General features: G+C 44.3%; 2 protein-coding genes across 2 annotated transcripts in view; both read right to left on the bottom strand.

Annotated features, from left to right (window-relative positions):
- Positions 1-3,637, bottom strand: part of LOC117498835 (laminin subunit gamma-1-like) — a gene marked incomplete at its 3' end in the record, with an annotated part of 30,214 nt that extends 26,577 nt beyond the window's left edge. The window contains 1 exon segment of the mRNA XM_034150977.1: positions 2,999-3,637. Within this exon segment, the coding sequence (XP_034006868.1) occupies positions 2,999-3,371 (373 nt within the window).
- Positions 3,638-19,453: 15,816 nt separating this feature from the next.
- The window catches only part of LOC117498836 (ATP-dependent RNA helicase A-like), a gene marked incomplete at its 5' end in the record, with an annotated part of 31,255 nt that continues 30,343 nt past the window's right edge, over positions 19,454-20,365 (bottom strand). Inside the window, 1 exon segment of the mRNA XM_034150978.1 lies at positions 19,454-19,799. Within this exon segment, the coding sequence (XP_034006869.1) occupies positions 19,454-19,799 (346 nt within the window).

Here is a 20,365-nt window from a genome sequence, read left to right as displayed (position 1 = left end):
AATTGCACTTTAATTATAAAAAGTGTTGCTATAATGCTGTACTGCTCTACGTCCTATACAAGTATAACGTGTTTGGATTTACAAAGTGGAGACTCAACTTCCTGTTGCTGATGTGTTTTCAGAATAAGAGCGTTATAACATGTTTATCTGTACTCTTATTTGCCTTTCATAATTATAATAAAGTGTAAATGTTATCCGTGCTGTTTGAAACGTTTGCCTATATTGTGCTAGTAACTATTCAGAGACTTGACTTCCTGTTGATGCTGTGTTTTCAGAATAAGAGCGTCAGACCATAGCTCTTTCCTGGCTCTCTGCCCTCTGTCCCACTTCACTCCCTCGGGGTAATACACTCTTATCTTATCTATAGCATCAGCTGAGTAAAAACCTGCCCTCCTCCGTGCGTTGGCGTTTCTCCTCAGAACAAAGCCCCGCTGTAATTAAAGAGAAAACAGAAACAATGCAAACAGGGCCCGGAGGAGGAGGAGGGAGAGCCGTGTAATTAAGAGCATTTCCATGTGAAAACGAGGCTTTTAATCGGAGCACCTGAGGCTCGGAGACAGCAGCGTGACCGAGCCTCTCAGGAATGCGGGTTAAAAACAGCCCGGGGCCACAGAGATAGACAGGTATTTTTAAAAAGGCTCCGGGGAACTAAAAACAGAGCGAAGGGGGGGGGGGGGGGGGGTCGGGGGTACGCAGATATCTGACATGAGATATCAGCTCTGAGTTTCACAGGCTGATTTAATGCTGGAGTGAATCGAATGATGTCTAAAAACTGGGGTGAATAACTCATTTCATTTGATCCCATTTCTTTGGGAGGGTTTCCTTGTCCCATGTGAGGGTCTGAGGTCAGAGGGAGAAGTGTAAACTGTAGAGCCGTATGTAGATGTGTGATATTGGGTTATATGGATCAACTTTGATTGATTTGAGTTCACAGCCCACATGCAGCTCAATGTGATCTCGAGTTGGCCGGATCAGTCAAATAATAACCTGTAAATAACAACAACTCCTCCCCTTAGTTCTGTTATTCCATATGCAGTTAAGGGTAAGTTATTATATGCAGAGGAGGGTTAAATACGCATGTAGTGTACCAGTAAAAGTGCTGCATTCAAACCCGACATAACGGTCACGATAGTGATATTTGTTCAAAAATATGAAAGAAATTTGACGATTTGTTGATTAAGTCGACGGATCTGTTAAAGTGTTTCTCCACGAAGAATCACACGTTTGTATTTTAGCATGAAATTAAGCCTAAAACACTTAAGAAATCTTAACTAAAACTTAAATGACTGAGCAGTCGACTAAGCCTGCTCAAAACTATTGTGTTAAACCAAAGTGATGGGGGGGGTATTTGGTCTGAAATCCAAAAGATATTCACTTTATATTTGATATAAAACAGAGAAAAGCAGCAAATCCACATTTACTGACATCTTGTCAACTAAATATTTTAAAACCAAACAGGATGTACTTCTCCTTAATCAGAAATATATCTATGGGAGTCTAAAGAAGTCGCTCTTTGTTAAACGCTCAGAAACTCACACAGAGTTTGGTTGTCAGAAGATATTCACTTTAGTATAAAACAGAAGCAGTTGATCAGAGAGGCTGGAGACACACTTCAGAGACAAATCACTGTAACTATGATCGCAGGGAGATAAATCAGTGCCGTGTTGCCGCTGGGACGTTTTGAGGTGTAATTTCACTGTAAAAGTGTCAGAATCAGCCTTTAAATCCAACATGTGTTTTAATGCCCATCCGTCTGTTCCTCAGGTCAGGCAGGAACCGTCATGCTGTACTTATTCTACAAACCAGACGTCTGCTGCACACTTCCTCTGTTATTTACCTCAGAGAGCTGACTGATGTGCCCCCAACACACACACACTGAATCCATCACAGTGCTGCTAACTTCACACCTCCAAAAACCCAGAGCGACAAACAAACAGATCACAAAGAGAAGAGGACACACACACACACACACACACACACACACACACACACACACACACACACTTTCCAAAGTACCTCCCTGGAGCTCAACGTTTTAAATAATAATAACAATAGAGAAATACATAAAAGATAAAACTCCACTCTCAATAAGTTTCATTTTTCATCCAAAACTTAACTTTAAGCAGAGTCAAACCCTCCCTTTTTATCTCCACACAACAACCAAACTCCCTGGAAAACTCCACTATTTTAAAGTGTTCCCTCTGCTGTGCCACAGTCTTCAAACCATGTCACAGCTGTAGGTGTTTTTTTTAGAATTGTACATATGTTGTCTTCAATTCGGCACTCATCTTTAACACTCAGTAGAAGTGTAAATGGTAAAGCTTTCACATAACAACTGTTCCTACAGGTGGTTTATGCTGCTCGCTGAGGTGTGTAGAAGTAGAGGCAGACCGGATCTGTAAAGTTTAAATTCACCATTAAGACTATAGATTGAAGGTATGGTGTGTATGCCGAATTAAACAGAGGGTCCTCATTAGGCGTGACATGTACATGGTTTCATGAGTTATGCAGGTGGTTTAATCAGAAATCGAGAAAACCTTAAATTGACAGTTTTCAATGTGAGGTTCGGAAACTAAAAGATGGAATTCACCCTAAAAAGTAAAGATTTAAGGTATGTGATGCATGCCGAATTAAAGAGAAGGTCCTTATACTGCATGAAATATATATGGTTATGATCATTTAAGCAGGTGGTTTAATTAGTAAGCGAGAACACCTTAAATTGACAGTTTTCACATTGAGGTTTTGCACCTATAAGTGGAATTCACCCTAAAAAGTTAAGATTTAAGGTACTTTATGCTTGCCGAATTAAAGAGTGGGTCTTTATACTGCATGAAATACATCTGGTTGTGTTGATTTATGCAAGTGGTTTGATCAGAGATCGAGAACACCTTAAATTGACAGTTTTCACAGTGCGGTTCGGCGCGGTGGATTGCGCGCAGAGAAAAAGGGTCTGTTTTCGGGCACCACAGACTGTATATAAATATAAAAAGGCACTTACCGAGGTGCAGCGTGAGGTTGATGGAGTTGGGGTACTGGATCCCCGCCAGCATGGTCTGGCTCTGCCACCAGGTGGTGTCCTGCTGGTTGTTGTAGTCGGTCAGGTACCCGGCGCTGTGGTGGTTCGACGGGTCTCCGGAGGCGCAGATGTGGCAGGACTTGGTGACCCCGGTGGCTCCGGTCTGCACGCAGTACTCCTCCGGTGGAGATCCGCAGGTGTTGGTCGACACCACCGTCACGTTAAAGGCTGCGTTCACGAACTCGGGCATGCATCGTTGCGCGCGGAGCTCATCGTCCGAACACTCATCCATCGCGGCGCGAGCGCACAGGAACACCCAGCTCGCGGCCACCAGAGCCCGGATCAAAACCCGCATTCTGCTCTACAGACTCAGGGGGAGGACAAACTAAAAAAAAAAACAAGTGTCCTAAAAAGTTACAACAAGTTGTCCAAGAAGAACAACAAGTGGTCCGAACTGATTTCTGTGTCTCTCCAGAGGGTCGTCTCTCCTCTCCAGGCCGCGAACAGAGCCTCAATCCCGGCTGCTGCTGCTGCTGCTGCTGCTGAGTGTGTGTGAGAGTGTGTGTGTGTGTCGGAGCTCTTTGTGTCCGCCGCCATGCAGCTCCAAACTCCAGCAGGAAGAGACTGAGGATACACCCCCCCACCCTGCTACTGCGCAGCTCCGAGGCGCAGAGGAACCGGACACTTCCGTCCACAAACTGAGATTAAAAATATCTTTATTATCTTATCCTGCTGCAAAATAAGCTTTGAAAACTAAAGCAATACTTTAAAACACTTCAGAAAACTTTGGAGGAATCCTGAAAAGTTTCCTCTTGAACTTTTATCTGTATTTACTCAGACTAATACACTAATAAACGAATGCAACGGTTTAAAAAACTTCACAGAACATCCTGAAGAAGTCACCACGTGATCATGTACCTTTATTTGACCCCCTTGCAGAAAAAATGCACTTTTAGAAATGAAACACAACTTTTATAACTGAGTCAAATAAATCTCCTCAAAAAGTGAATAAATCAGTCAAAACACATCCAACTAATGCAACACCTTATTATAACTTAATACAACTTGAGAACAAATCCAGCAAAGTCACAAAATTACCATTTTATCTTAAACTAATCCTCCTGTAGACAAATACACTTTAATACAAAACTAATGCAGCACTTCTTATAACCTCTCCTGGGACATGTCTCTATGTAGTGTCTCTCCTGGGACATGTCTCTATGTAGTGTCTCTCCTGGGACATGTCTCCATGTAGTGTCTCTACTGGGACATGTCTCCATGTAGTGTCTCTACTGGGACATGTCTCCATGTAGTGTCTACTGGGACATGTCTCCATGTAGTGTCTCTACTGGGACATGTCTCTATGTAGTGTCTCTCCTGGGACATGTCTCCATGTAGTGTCTCTACTGGGACATGTCTCCATGTAGTGTCTCTACTGGGACATGTCTCCATGTAGTGTCTCTCCTGGGACATGTCTCCATGTAGTGTCTACTGGGACATGTCTCCATGTAGTGTCTACTGGGACATGTCTCCATGTAGTGTCTCTCCTGGGACATGTCTCCATGTAGTGTCTCTACTGGGACATGTCTCCATGTAGTGTCTCTACTGGGACATGTCTCCATGTAGTGTCTCTACTGGGACATGTCTCCATGTAGTGTCTCTACTGGGACATGTCTCCATGTAGTGTCTACTGGGACATGTCTCCATGTAGTGTCTCTACTGGGACATGTCTCCATGTAGTGTCTACTGGGACATGTCTCCATGTAGTGTCTCTACTGGGACATGTCTCCATGTAGTGTCTCTCCTGGGACATGTCTCCATGTAGTGTCTCTACTGGGACATGTCTCCATGTAGTGTCTCTACTGGGACATGTCTCCATGTTAGTGTCTCTACTGGGACATGTCTCCATGTAGTGTCTCTACTGGGACATGTCTCCATGTAGTGTCTCTACTGGGACATGTCTCCATGCAGTGTCTCTACTGGGACATGTCTCCATGTAGTGTCTCTACTGGGACATGTCTCCATGTAGTGTCTCTCCTGGGACATGTCTCCATGTAGTGTCTCTACTGGGACATGTCTCCATGTAGTGTCTCTACTGGGACATGTCTCCATATAGTGTCTCTACTGGGACATGTCTCCATATAGTGTCTCTACTGGGACATGTCTCCATATAGTGTCTCTACTGGGACATGTCTCCATATAGTGTCTCTACTGGGACATGTCTCCATGTAGTGTCTCTCCTGGGACATGTCTCCATGTAGTGTCTCTACTGGGACATGTCTCCATGTAGTGTCTCTACTGGGACATGTCTCCATGCAGTGTCTCTACTGGGACATGTCTCCATGTAGTGTCTCTACTGGGACATGTCTCCATGTAGTGTCTCTCCTGGGACATGTCTCCATGTAGTGTCTCTACTGGGACATGTCTCCATGTAGTGTCTCTACTGGGACATGTCTCCATATAGTGTCTCTACTGGGACATGTCTCCATATAGTGTCTCTACTGGGACATGTCTCCATATAGTGTCTCTACTGGGACATGTCTCCATATAGTGTCTCTACTGGGACATGTCTCCATGTAGTGTCTCTCCTGGGACATGTCTCCATGTAGTGTCTCTACTGGGACATGTCTCCATGTAGTGTCTCTACTGTGACATGTCTCCATGTAAGTGTCTCTACTGGGACATGTCTCCATGTAGTGTCTCTACTGGGACATGTCTCCATGTAGTGTCCTCTACTGGGACATGTCTCTACTGGGACATGTCTCCATGTAGTGTCTCTACTGGGACATGTCTCCATGTAGTGTCTCTACTGGGACATGTCTCCATGTAGTGTCTCTACTGGGACATGTCTCTACTGGGACATGTCTCCATGTAGTGTCTCTACTGGGACATGTCTCCATGTAGTGTCTCTACTGGGACATGTCTCCATGTAGTGTCTCTCCTGGGACATGTCTCTATGTAGTGTCTCTCCTGGGACATGTCTCTATGTAGTGTCTCTCCTGGGACATGTCTCCATGTAGTGTCTCTACTGGGACATGTCTCCATGTAGTGTCTCTACTGGGACATGTCTCCATGTAGTGTCTACTGGGACATGTCTCCATGTAGTGTCTACTGGGACATGTCTCCATGTAGTGTCTCTACTGGGACATGTCTCCATGTAGTGTCTACTGGGACATGTCTCCATGTAGTGTCTACTGGGACATGTCTCCATGTAGTGTCTACTGGGACATGTCTCCATGTAGTGTCTCTACTGGGACATGTCTCCATGTAGTGTCTCTACTGGGACATGTCTCCATGTAGTGTCTCTACTGGGACATGTCTCCATGTAGTGTCTCTACTGGGACATGTCTCCATGCAGTGTCTCTACTGGGACATGTCTCCATGTAGTGTCTCTACTGGGACATGTCTCCATGTAGTGTCTCTCCTGGGACATGTCTCCATGTAGTGTCTCTACTGGGACATGTCTCCATGTAGTGTCTCTACTGGGACATGTCTCCATATAGTGTCTCTACTGGGACATGTCTCCATATAGTGTCTCTACTGGGACATGTCTCCATATAGTGTCTCTACTGGGACATGTCTCCATATAGTGTCTCTACTGGGACATGTCTCCATGTAGTGTCTCTCCTGGGACATGTCTCCATGTAGTGTCTCTACTGGGACATGTCTCCATGTAGTGTCTCTACTGGGACATGTCTCCATGTAGTGTCTCTACTGGGACATGTCTCCATGTAGTGTCTCTACTGTGACATGTCTCCATGTAGTGTCTCTACTGGGACATGTCTCCATGTAGTGTCTCTCCTGGGACATGTCTCCATGTAGTGTCTCTCCTGGGACATGTCTCCATGTAGTGTCTCTACTGGGACATGTCTCCATGTAGTGTCTCTACTGGGACATGTCTCCATGTAGTGTCTCTACTGGGACATGTCTCCATGTAGTGTCTCTACTGTGACATGTCTCCATGTAGTGTCTCTACTGGGACATGTCTCCATGTAGTGTCTCTACTGGGACATGTCTCCATGTAGTGTCTACTGGGACATGTCTCCATGTAGTGTCTCTACTGGGACATGTCTCCATGTAGTGTCTCTACTGGGACATGTCTCCATGTAGTGTCTCTACTGGGACATGTCTCCATGTAGTGTCTCTACTGGGACATGTCTCCATGTAGTGTCTCTACTGGGACATGTCTCCATGTAGTGTCTACTGGGACATGTCTCCATGTAGTGTCTCTACTGGGACATGTCTCCATGTAGTGTCTCTACTGGGACATGTCTCCATGTAGTGTCTCTACTGGGACATGTCTCCATATAGTGTCTCTACTGGGACATGTCTCCATATAGTGTCTCTACTGGGACATGTCTCCATATAGTGTCTCTACTGGGACATGTCTCCATGTAGTGTCTCTCCTGGGACATGTCTCCATGTAGTGTCTCTACTGGGACATGTCTCCATGTAGTGTCTCTACTGTGACATGTCTCCATGTAGTGTCTCTACTGGGACATGTCTCCATGTAGTGTCTCTACTGGGACATGTCTCCATGTAGTGTCTCTACTGGGACATGTCTCTACTGGGACATGTCTCCATGTAGTGTCTCTACTGGGACATGTCTCCATGTAGTGTCTCTACTGGGACATGTCTCCATGTAGTGTCTCTACTGGGACATGTCTCTACTGGGACATGTCTCCATGTAGTGTCTCTACTGGGACATGTCTCCATGTAGTGTCTCTACTGGGACATGTCTCCATGTAGTGTCTCTCCTGGGACATGTCTCTATGTAGTGTCTCTCCTGGGACATGTCTCTATGTAGTGTCTCTCCTGGGACATGTCTCCATGTAGTGTCTCTACTGGGACATGTCTCCATGTAGTGTCTACTGGGACATGTCTCCATGTAGTGTCTACTGGGACATGTCTCCATGTAGTGTCTCTACTGGGACATGTCTCCATGTAGTGTCTACTGGGACATGTCTCCATGTAGTGTCTACTGGGACATGTCTCCATGTAGTGTCTACTGGGACATGTCTCCATGTAGTGTCTCTACTGGGACATGTCTCCATGTAGTGTCTCTACTGGGACATGTCTCCATGTAGTGTCTACTGGGACATGTCTCCATGTAGTGTCTCTACTGGGACATGTCTCCATGTAGTGTCTCTACTGGGACATGTCTCTATGTAGTGTCTCTCCTGGGACATGTCTCCATGTAGTGTCTCTACTGGGACATGTCTCTATGTAGTGTCTACTGGGACATGTCTCCATGTAGTGTCTCTACTGGGACATGTCTCCATGTAGTGTCTCTACTGGGACATGTCTCCATGTAGTGTCTCTACTGGGACATGTCTCTATGTAGTGTCTACTGGGACATGTCTCCATGTAGTGTCTCTACTGGGACATGTCTCCATGTAGTGTCTCTACTGGGACATGTCTCCATGTAGTGTCTCTACTGGGACATGTCTCCATGTAGTGTCTCTACTGGGACATGTCTCCATGTAGTGTCTCTACTGGGACATGTCTCCATGCAGTGTCTCTACTGGGACATGTCTCCATGTAGTGTCTCTACTGGACATGTCTCCATGTAGTGTCTCTCCTGGGACATGTCTCCATGTAGTGTCTCTACTGGGACATGTCTCCATGTAGTGTCTCTACTGGGACATGTCTCCATATAGTGTCTCTACTGGGACATGTCTCCATATAGTGTCTCTACTGGGACATGTCTCCATATAGTGTCTCTACTGGGACATGTCTCCATATAGTGTCTCTACTGGGACATGTCTCCATGTAGTGTCTCTCCTGGGACATGTCTCCATGTAGTGTCTCTACTGGGACATGTCTCCATGTAGTGTCTCTACTGGGACATGTCTCCATGTAGTGTCTCTACTGGGACATGTCTCATGTAGTGTCTCTACTGTGACATGTCTCCATGTAGTGTCTCTACTGGGACATGTCTCCATGTAGTGTCTCTCCTGGGACATGTCTCCATGTAGTGTCTCTCCTGGGACATGTCTCCATGTAGTGTCTCTACTGGGACATGTCTCCATGTAGTGTCTCTACTGGGACATGTCTCCATGTAGTGTCTCTACTGGGACATGTCTCCATGTAGTGTCTCTACTGTGACATGTCTCCATGTAGTGTCTCTACTGGGACATGTCTCCATGTAGTGTCTCTACTGGGACATGTCTCCATGTAGTGTCTACTGGGACATGTCTCCATGTAGTGTCTCTACTGGGACATGTCTCCATGTAGTGTCTCTACTGGGACATGTCTCCATGTAGTGTCTCTACTGGGACATGTCTCCATGTAGTGTCTCTACTGGGACATGTCTCCATGTAGTGTCTCTACTGGGACATGTCTCCATGTAGTGTCTACTGGGACATGTCTCCATGTAGTGTCTCTACTGGGACATGTCTCCATGTAGTGTCTACTGGGACATGTCTCCATGTAGTGTCTCTACTGGGACATGTCTCCATGTAGTGTCTCTCCTGGGACATGTCTCCATGTAGTGTCTCTACTGGGACATGTCTCCATGTAGTGTCTCTACTGGGACATGTCTCCATGTAGTGTCTCTACTGGGACATGTCTCCATGTAGTGTCTCTACTGGGACATGTCTCCATGTAGTGTCTCTACTGGGACATGTCTCCATGCAGTGTCTCTACTGGGACATGTCTCCATGTAGTGTCTCTACTGGGACATGTCTCCATGTAGTGTCTCTCCTGGGACATGTCTCCATGTAGTGTCTCTACTGGGACGTGTCTCCATGTAGTGTCTCTACTGGGACATGTCTCCATGTAGTGTCTACTGGGACATGTCTCCATGTAGTGTCTACTGGGACATGTCTCCATGTAGTGTCTCTACTGGGACATGTCTCCATGTAGTGTCTACTGGGACATGTCTCCATGTAGTGTCTACTGGACATGTCTCCATGTAGTGTCTCTACTGGGACATGTCTCCATGTAGTGTCTCTACTGGGACATGTCTCCATGTAGTGTCTCTACTGTGACATGTCTCCATGTAGTGTCTCTCCTGGGACATGTCTCCATGTAGTGTCTCTACTGGGACGTGTCTCCATGTAGTGTCTCTACTGGGACATGTCTCCATGTAGTGTCTACTGGGACATGTCTCCATGTAGTGTCTCTACTGGGACATGTCTCCATGTAGTGTCTACTGGGACATGTCTCCATGTAGTGTCTACTGGGACATGTCTCCATGTAGTGTCTACTGGGACATGTCTCCATGTAGTGTCTCTACTGGGACATGTCTCTATGTAGTGTCTCTACTGGGACATGTCTCCATGTAGTGTCTCTACTGTGACATGTCTCCATGTAGTGTCTCTACTGGGACATGTCTCCATGTAGTGTCTCTACTGGGACATGTCTCCATGTAGAGTCTCTACTGGGACATGTCTCCATGTAGTGTCTCTACTGGGACATGTCTCCATGTAGTGTCTACTGGGACATGTCTCCATGTAGTGTCTACTGGGACATGTCTCCATGTAGTGTCTCTACTGGGACATGTCTCCATGTAGTGTCTCTACTGGGACATGTCTCCATGTAGTGTCTCTACTGGGACATGTCTCCATGTAGTGTCTCTACTGGGACATGTCTCCATGTAGTGTCTCTACTGTGACATGTCTCCATGTAGTGTCTCTCCTGGGACATGTCTCCATGTAGTGTCTCTACTGGGACGTGTCTCCATGTAGTGTCTCTACTGGGACATGTCTCCATGTAGTGTCTACTTGGACATGTCTCCATGTAGTGTCTACTGGGACATGTCTCCATGTAGTGTCTCTACTGGGACATGTCTCCATGTAGTGTCTCTACTGGGACATGTCTCCATGTAGTGTCTCTACTGGGACATGTCTCCATGTAGTGTCTCTACTGGGACATGTCTCCATGTAGTGTCTCTACTGGGACATGTCTCCATGTAGTGTCTCTACTGGGACATGTCCCATGTAGTGTCTCTACTGTGACATGTCTCCATGTAGTGTCTCTCCTGGGACATGTCTCCATGTAGTGTCTCTACTGGGACGTGTCTCCATGTAGTGTCTCTACTGGGACATGTCTCCATGTAGTGTCTACTGGGACATGTCTCCATGTAGTGTCTACTGGGACATGTCTCCATGTAGTGTCTCTACTGGGACATGTCTCCATGTAGTGTCTACTGGGACATGTCTCCATGTAGTGTCTACTGGGACATGTCTCCATGTAGTGTCTCTACTGGGACATGTCTCCATGTAGTGTCTCTACTGGGACATGTCTCCATGTAGTGTCTCTACTGTGACATGTCTCCATGTAGTGTCTCTCCTGGGACATGTCTCCATGTAGTGTCTCTACTGGGACATGTCTCCATGTAGTGTCTCTACTGGGACATGTCTCCCATGTAGTGTCTACTGGGACATGTCTCCATGTAGTGTCTACTGGGACATGTCTCCATGTAGTGTCTCTACTGGGACATGTCTCCATGTAGTGTCTACTGGGACATGTCTCCATGTAGTGTCTACTGGGACATGTCTCCATGTAGTGTCTACTGGGACATGTCTCCATGTAGTGTCTACTGGGACATGTCTCCATGTAGTGTCTACTGGGACATGTCTCCATGTAGTGTCTACTGGGACATGTCTCCATGTAGTGTCTCTACTGGGACATGTCTCTATGTAGTGTCTCTACTGGGACATGTCTCCATGTAGTGTCTCTACTGGGACATGTCTCCATGTAGAGTCTCTACTGGGACATGTCTCCATGTAGTGTCTCTACTGGGACATGTCTCCATGTAGTGTCTCTACTGGGACATGTCTCCATGTAGAGTCTCTACTGGGACATGTCTCCATGTAGTGTCTCTACTGGGACATGTCTCCATGTAGTGTCTCTACTGGGACGTGTCTCCATGTAGTGTCTCTACTGTGACATGTCTCCATGTAGTGTCTCTACTGGGACATGTCTCCATGTAGTGTCTCTACTGGGACATGTCTCCATGTAGTGTCTCTACTGGGACATGTCTCCATGTAGTGTCTCTACTGGGACATGTCTCCATGTAGTGTCTCTACTGGGACGTGTCTCCATGTAGTGTCTCTACTGGGACATGTCTCCATGTAGTGTCTCTACTGGGACATGTCTCCATGTAGTGTCTCTACTGGGACATGTCTCCATGTAGTGTCTCTACTGTGACATGTCTCCATGTAGTGTCTCTACTGTGACATGTCTCCATGTAGTGTCTCTACTGGGACATGTCTCCATGTAGTGTCTCTCCTGGGACATGTCTCCATGTAGTGTCTCTCCTGGGACATGTCTCCATGTAGTGTCTCTCCTGGGACATGTCTCCATATAGTGTCTCTACTGGGACATGTCTCCATGTAGTGTCTCTCCTGGGACATGTCTCCATATAGTGTCTCTCCTGGGACATGTCTCCATGTAGTGTCTCTACTGGGACATGTCTCCATGTAGTGTCTCTCCTGGGACATGTCTCTACTGGGACATGTCTCCATGTAGTGTCTCTCCTGGGACATGTCTCCATGTAGTGTCTCTACTGGGACATGTCTCCATGTAGTGTCTCTACTGTGACATGTCTCCATGTAGTGTCTCTACTGGGACATGTCTCCATGTAGTGTCTCTCCTGGGACATGTCTCCATGTAGTGTCTCTACTGGGACATGTCTCCATGTAGTGTCTCTACTGGGACATGTCTCCATGTAGTGTCTCTACTGGGACATGTCTCCATGTAGTGTCTCTACTGGGACATGTCTCCATGTAGTGTCTCTACTGGGACATGTCTCCATGTAGTGTCTCTACTGGGACATGTCTCCATGTAGTGTCTCTACTGGGACATGTCTCCATGCAGTGTCTCTACTGGGACATGTCTCCATGCTTTAATGTTCAAAAAGCTCTTTATTTCTCTCATACTGTCTGTGCTGCAGCACTTCTTTTCACCCTCTGTCTGAAACCAGAGCCCAGTCTGCTCTGATTGGTTAGCTGGTCGGCTCTGTTGGGTGATTGGTCAACCAGCTTAGAGATGTCCCGCCCCTTAGCCTATCACGTACTATGTGTTGGAGCACTAGCCAATAGGAGCGTGAGTGTTCCATGGTGATGTCACTGTGTTCCGGAAGTAAACAAAGGAGATTAACTAAAGATTATTTAAGTTTTTATATATGTTTTATTTGACAAATGACTGATCTCTAGCCGTCATAAGTCAACGGTTTCTGCCTGGAGTTTATTTTTTAAATGAAGGGACGAATAGAGGATCTCCGGCTGATTTATATGACGGTGGTTTCTGCGTTTTCCACAAAGAGTTACAGATTCTTTTAGAGGATTTGAAAAAAAGTTTAGCAGTAAAAGTGTTCTGCTGATCTGTGAGAAGAGGGGTGACAGAGAGAGGAGAGACATTAGCACACAGCTGTGATTAGATCTCCATCAGAACAACACTCAGAGATTAAGGCCCCGTCCACACGGAGACGAACCGAGTTGAATCCGCTAACGTTCTCTATAGACGGTTCTTCCACACGAGGCCGACACGGAGACGCGGATTTGGAGCCCGAATCCGATAGCCTGTGATAACGGCCCCCAAGGTGGGTAGGTCTGGGGAACTTTTTTGATATCGAATTCGGTTCGTTTTCGTCTCCGTTTCGTCTCTGTGTGGAAGAGTCTGAAAAAGTCTTTATTTCCCTCGTCATCGTTTGTGATGAAACTGTGAATTAATCTTTATTTTTCATTATAATTCAGGAAATAACAGAGAAAATACTGGATGATAAGAAGACATGGGAGACATGGGGGACATGGGAGACATAGGGGACATGGGAGACATAGGGGACATGGGGGACATGGGAGACATGGGAGACATGGGGGACATGGGAGACATGGGGGACATGGGAGACATGGGGGACATGGGGGACATGGGAGACATGGGGGACATGGGGGACATGGGAGACATGGGAGACATGGGAGACATGGGAGACATAGGGGACATGGGGGACATGGGAGACATGGGGGACATGGGGGACATGGGGGACATGGGAGACATGGGAGACAGGGGAGACATAGGGGACATGGGAGACATGGGGGACATGGGGGACATGGGAGACATGGGAGACATGGGAGACATGGGGGACATGGGAGACATGGGAGGAGCACAAGCAAGTATACACAACATATGAACTCATAACATGCTAAAAATAAACATTTGCTCCAAATTCAGGACTTTGACAATTAATACAAATGTGATATTTAATGTAAAACAAAGAATGTTAATATTTAATTTAAACCCGAGAGTAATATCCCCTTCTGCTTTACTTTATTATACTTAATATAAACTTAAGGCACAAATCGGTTAATGCATGGATATTAATAATTTAAATAAAATAAGAATAACTTAGATGTTGTTAATGCAGAAAATTCACAACTTTAATTGAGCTGAAGAAGGAAGAGAGGTGGCGCCCCCTGCTGTTCACTGTGGCTCATTAAAGGGTATTTAATTATTCTTTAAGAGGACACATCCTGCTGATGTTCAGGTGTGTTTGCAGACCATTTACATGCACTAACTAACTCCCATAACACACAACAGGAGAGGGAGAGGGACTCTTAAGAACATCTGAACTCTAGAACAGTGGTTCCCAAACGTTTTGTGCCCAAGGCCCAAAGGACAAGTACAAAATCTCAAGGCACACCTATTGTGCAAAATAGCCCTTATATCACGTGTTATCACTCATATCATGTAAAATATCTGTAAATGTGCATAATTATTTACTAATGCCAAATAAAATGTGACAAAGACAACTATATTACTCATGAAATATTTATTAACGAAATATTTCAGAAATTAATTTGAAACTTTATCAAATTAGGCTTCATCAAAGCAGCAACACACTCATTTAAACCAGACAGAGGATCAGGCTTTGGTGGTCGGCTCCCATCTCGGCGCACAGCTGGGAGAAGAGGCGAGATTTCAGGGGCCTTGATTTGATGTAATTCACCACCTGCACAGCCTGATTCAGCACCTCAGTCAACTCCGGGGGCATGGGGGGCAACTAATGCCTCTCTATGCAAAATGCAGTGGTTTGTCACGATATGTGGGTTTTGTGCTCTCACCTTAGCAATACATCCTTTCACTCTCCCCGTCATGCTTGCCGCACCATCTGTGCAAAGACTGACGCACATATTCCAGGTCAGACTGTTCTCTTTTAAATAGTTATTAGTTACCCTGAATGTTTCTTCTCCCGTAGTATGGCTTTCCATTTCTTTGCAAAAGAAAAACGTCTCTTTGATCGAGTCAGCATCAACATATCTGACGTTTGCCAGAAGTTGGGCAGCCCCACTTATGTCAGTAGATTCGTCTATTTGTAGGGAAAATCTGCCGCTCGCCTGCAGTGCCATAACGCAGCCTACTCACGGCGGCGTACGTTGCCGCTTGGCGGTGGGCGTGTCTTGAGCTTGGGGAGTTTACGCGAGCAACGCGACCAACAACCAATCACATGAATCTCCCGTGTCTCTCCCCAAGGGCTGGAAAATTGAAGAAGTGACCAGAAAGTAGGGTTTGTCAGCTGGAAAAAGCGATGTCTATTATTTTAGGTACTAAACGAACGGGGGCTTGCAAAACGTTTAGCTGCTGCAGGACACAAGAGTTTGCGGAAACAAGACAGGAGTTCATAATTGGAAGGGGGGGTCTGTGTAAAGTTTGTGATGGGAAGGGGGGGGGGGTTCCGTTTGCAGCGGGGTAAAAAGGCTTTAAAAAGGCTCCCGTGTATGAATCTCACCATAGACATTAATGTCTAAAAAGCGATTTTTAATTAATGTCTATGGTGCTATTTTATGCAACATTGCATGGTGGCTAAATATACTGTCTTTTCCTGCTGTCCATTCAAACGAAGTACACTGGATATAAACTCCCCAAACAGGCGAAAACCTACCAGTTTCACCCACTGTCTCTGCCACCTCACTCCAATAGTATGAAGCTGCAGCGTCGGAGGCTGCACTCTCAGGACCGCACTCCCAGTGTCTCTTTGAAATGATTTCTGATAATCCATAAGCAATAAAACTGCTTTTTCGTTTCCAAATGTCAGAGCTAGAGATAGGTCCACTCTGCTGCACATTTACATGCGCACAGCCCCCACCTCTTCTCTTCACAACGAGTGTGTTTGGGGGGGACTCCCCCTTCGATTCTATTGGCTCTAACGGTCAGAAAGAGGTGTCAACCATCAAAATAGACCAAGGGGGGCCAGAGATATGGGAAAAAAAACATTTTCACCCAAATCACCTCAGAGGTGGAGTGGTTTTGGCTAAACCTCTCTAAAAAGGTCAAATGTCACTTGTTTTGCATCAATCTTGATACAGGGTACTTATTATATGTTGTACTTTGGATTCCTAAAGCTTTTAGTCTACTAACCCATCATCCAAGGGTAGTTTTCACTATCTGTACAAAAGAATGTTTGGACGGACACTATAATTTAGTTTTTTACTATGTAAAATCTGAATTTTCTTTAAAATAAAAAACATTTATATTGATTCTGACACTTCTACATCCAACTCACAGATGTAACCTTGCTTTGATAAAAGAAATTATTCATATAACCCTTTTAGAAGTTAAGTTGTAGTCATTTGTTTTGGGCATGTCATTTTCGAGCCTGAAACATGAAAAACAGGCTTGGTGCTTAACAGGTTAAAAATGTAATAAGTAATGTAACTATTTGTATTGATAATCTAATGTTAATTATGGTTATTTTATGTTTTTGTGAGTCACTTTGGATAAAAGCCTCTGCTAAATAACATAACCATAACATACGGTTTCATTAAACAAATAAACAAAAAGGCTAACAGTTGGTTTTGCAGCGAGTCATCATCATAGGCTAACAGATGACATTTAGCACGTGTTGCTTGTATTGCTGTCCAATTGAATACACCAGAATAGTTGTTAACTTTAAACAAACAACATGATTCACATTACTCACACTCTTACTGTAATTAAATCAACAATTAATGTAGGACACCTAGTTGGGCTTGCCAAAATCACGCTACAGTTTCATTAAACAAATAATCAAATATGCTAACGAAACTAATGCTTTTGCTAATAATGCTTTTACCGAAAGCTATAGCTAACGAATAACTGGTTTTAGTGCCTTTAATACCGTTAGAAGCTATCATAAGCTAACAGATGTTTGTTTGTATTGCCTTAAGACTATCATAGTTGTTAGCTAATCACAATTCATTTCAAGACACCGGAATTGTTATTAATGTTAAACAAATAAAACTTTAAAAGCACTTCACATTCCTCACACTCTCTGCGTTGTCATTCATATTCAGGTCTCCTGCTCGCTAGGTGGCAGTGTCACGAAAAATTAGGGTCCTGGGAGTGCGGTCCTGAGAGTGCAGTCTCCGACGCTGCAGCTTCATGCTACTCCCTCCCTCCATGCCTGGCTCCTCCGGTTTGTATCCCGGTAGGTGAACAGGGACTGAAAGCACCGGGTGATTCCCTACCGCTACGATTATTGTGTAGGGGCCGTAACTTGACAGGTAACTTTCATGATACTGTCTGTTGACAGTTTTTTTTCCTCTTTTCTTTCGGTGGTGGGTTGTCGGCAGTCTCTGCACTGGTGGTTGGTGGTTTGCTCCGCACAAGAAAGCGCTCCATTTTCCCTCTTGCGTGTTTCTCTGTTTTAATGTTGTCCTTCAGCCTTCGATGTGTCACGGTCTTATAATTCCCACCTGCAACTGCGTTAACAGCGAAATATGGGGTTCTGTGAGGATATTTTTTTTAAAGAATTGTTTTTAGGTATAGAGTTTGCCTCTGTATTATGAAATGAGTGCATACAAAGTACTGATATAGTAAATTAAAAAATAATTATTTTTGTGTAGTTGTATATTGCAATAATAACGTATGGTTGTCACAAAATCCCACGGCACACCCGGACTTGCCTCACGGCACACCGTTTGGGAACCACTGCTCTAGAAACTACTTTGTATCATGAAAAATCAGAATTATGAGATCTTTTAAAAACTTGTTTTGTCTTTTATCTCAGAATTAGAGTTGAGAATTTCAGAAAGTCAGAATTTTGAAGATTTAAAAAGTCAGAATTTTGAAATGTTCAGAAAAAAAGTCAGAATTCTGAGATTTTCAGAAAAAGTAAGAATATGGAGAAGAAAATTAAATGTGGAGATTGAGAAAAAAAGTAAGAATTAAGAACATTTTAGAAAAAGTCAGAATATTGAAATTTGAGAAAGTAATAATTTGAAGATATTAATACATTTTCAGAAACAAGTCAGAATTATGAGAATTTCAGAGAAAGTCAGAATTTTTGGAAATTTTCAGAAAAAGTCAGAATTAAAAATGTTTAAGAAAGTCAGAATTTTGAGAATTTCAGAAAAAAAGTCAGATTTTTTATAATTTCAGAAAGTCAGAATTTTGAGAAAAAGTCAGAATTATGAGAATATCAGAAAGAGTCAGAATTAAAAATGTTAAAGAGAAAGTCAGAATTTTGAGATCTTTTAAAAACTTGTTTTGTCTTTTATCTCAGAATTAGAGTTGAGAATTTCAGAAAGTCAGAATTTTGAACATTTAGATAAGTCAGAATTCTGAGATTTCAGAAAAAGTAAGAATTATGAACATTTAAAAAGTCAGAATTTTGAAATGTTCAGAAAAGTCAGAATTCTGAGATTTTCAGAAAAAGTAAGAATATGGAGAAGAAAATTAAATAAAATTACTAAAAAAAAGTAAGAATTAAGAACATTTTAGAAAAAGTCAGAATTTTGAAATTTTACAGAAAAAGTCTTGGATTTTCAGAAAAGTCAGAATTTTCAGATTTGAGAAAGTAATAATTTGAAGATATTAATACATTTTCAGAAACAAGTCAGAATTATGAGAATTTCAGAGAAAGTCAGAATTTTGAGAATTTCAGAAAAAAAGTCAGATTTTTGAGAATTTCAGAAAAAAAGTCAGATTTTTGAGAATTTCAGAAAAAGTCAGAATTTTGAGAAAAAGTCAGAATTATGAGAATATCAGAAAGAGTCAGAATTAAAAATGTTAAAGAGAAAGTCAGAATTTTGAGAATTTCAGAAAAAACTCGGTAATAATAAATGTTCTGAAAAAAAGTCACAATTTTGACATAAACTGAAAAAAAGTCAGAATTGTGTGAATTCCAGAAAAACACAGAATTTATATCATTTGAGTAAAAAGTATAAATGTTTTTTCCCGTGCTTTTAGGATTTCCCCCCCGAATTTAACAACTTTAATCCCAGAGAATATCAATGTTTTTTTAATCGTAAATATGAACCGCCTTCATTTAAAAATGTTGGTTGTTTTTTGTTTTCAGAGATTTCAATCAGTATCAAATAAATAAAAACACAGGACAGTAAATCTGAGCGTTTATTATTCTAACAGCACAAACAGAAAAACACGCCGTCCTACAGCGGAGACACTTTACAGCCTTATAAAAAAAAACATCACCATCACCATCACCACCATCATCACTTAATAACCTCCCCCTCCCCCCCCTCCTCCTCCACCACCACCACCTCCTCCTCCTCCACCTCGGTATCCTCCCCCTCGGTATCCTCCCCCTCCTCCTCCTCCATATCCACCTCCTCCTCCATACCCTCCTCCCCCTCCTCCTCTTCCTCCTCCATACCCTCCTCCCCCTCCGTACCCCCCTCCTCCTCTTCCTCCTCCATACCCTCCTCCCCCTCCGTACCCTCCTCCTCTTCCTCCTCCACCCCCATATCCCCCTCCATACCCTCCTCCTCTTCCTCCTCCATATCCCCCTCCTCCTCCGCCGTCGAAGCGGGCCATCTTCGGAGGTCGCGGTCCGTCTCCCATCCTGCAGAGAGTTCATCACATTATAACTGGGGGGTTCAATCCAGACACTGTGTGTGTGTGTGTGTGTGTGTGTGTGTGTGTGTGTGTGTGTGAGACTGTGTGACTGTGTGTGACTGTGTGTGTGACTGTGTGAGACTGACTGTGTGAGACTGACTGTGTGAGACTGTGTGTGTGTGACTGTGTGTGTGTGTGTGTGACTGTGTGAGACTGACTGTGTGAGACTGACTGTGTGTGTGTGTGACTGTGTGTGTGTGTGACTGTGTGACTGTGTGACTGTGTGTGTGAGTGACTGTGTGAGTGTGTGTGAGAGACTGTGTGTGAGACTGTGTGAGACTGTGTGTGAGACTGTGTGTGAGACTGTGTGTGAGTGTGTGTGTGAGTGCGTGTGTAAGACTGTGTGTGAGTGTGTGTGTGAGTGCGTGTGTAAGACTGTGTGTGAGTGTGTGTGTGAGTGCGTGTGTAAGACTGTGTGTGAGACTGTGTGACTGTGTGTGTGTGTGTGAGAGAGACTGTGTGTGTGTGACTGTGTGTGTGTGACTGAGACTGTGTGTGAGTGTGTGTGAGACT

This window comes from Trematomus bernacchii, unplaced genomic scaffold (genome assembly GCF_902827165.1).
Source record: "Trematomus bernacchii unplaced genomic scaffold, fTreBer1.1, whole genome shotgun sequence".
Lineage (NCBI taxonomy): Eukaryota > Metazoa > Chordata > Actinopteri > Perciformes > Nototheniidae > Trematomus > Trematomus bernacchii.
This window is presented reverse-complemented; position numbering and strand designations above follow the sequence as displayed.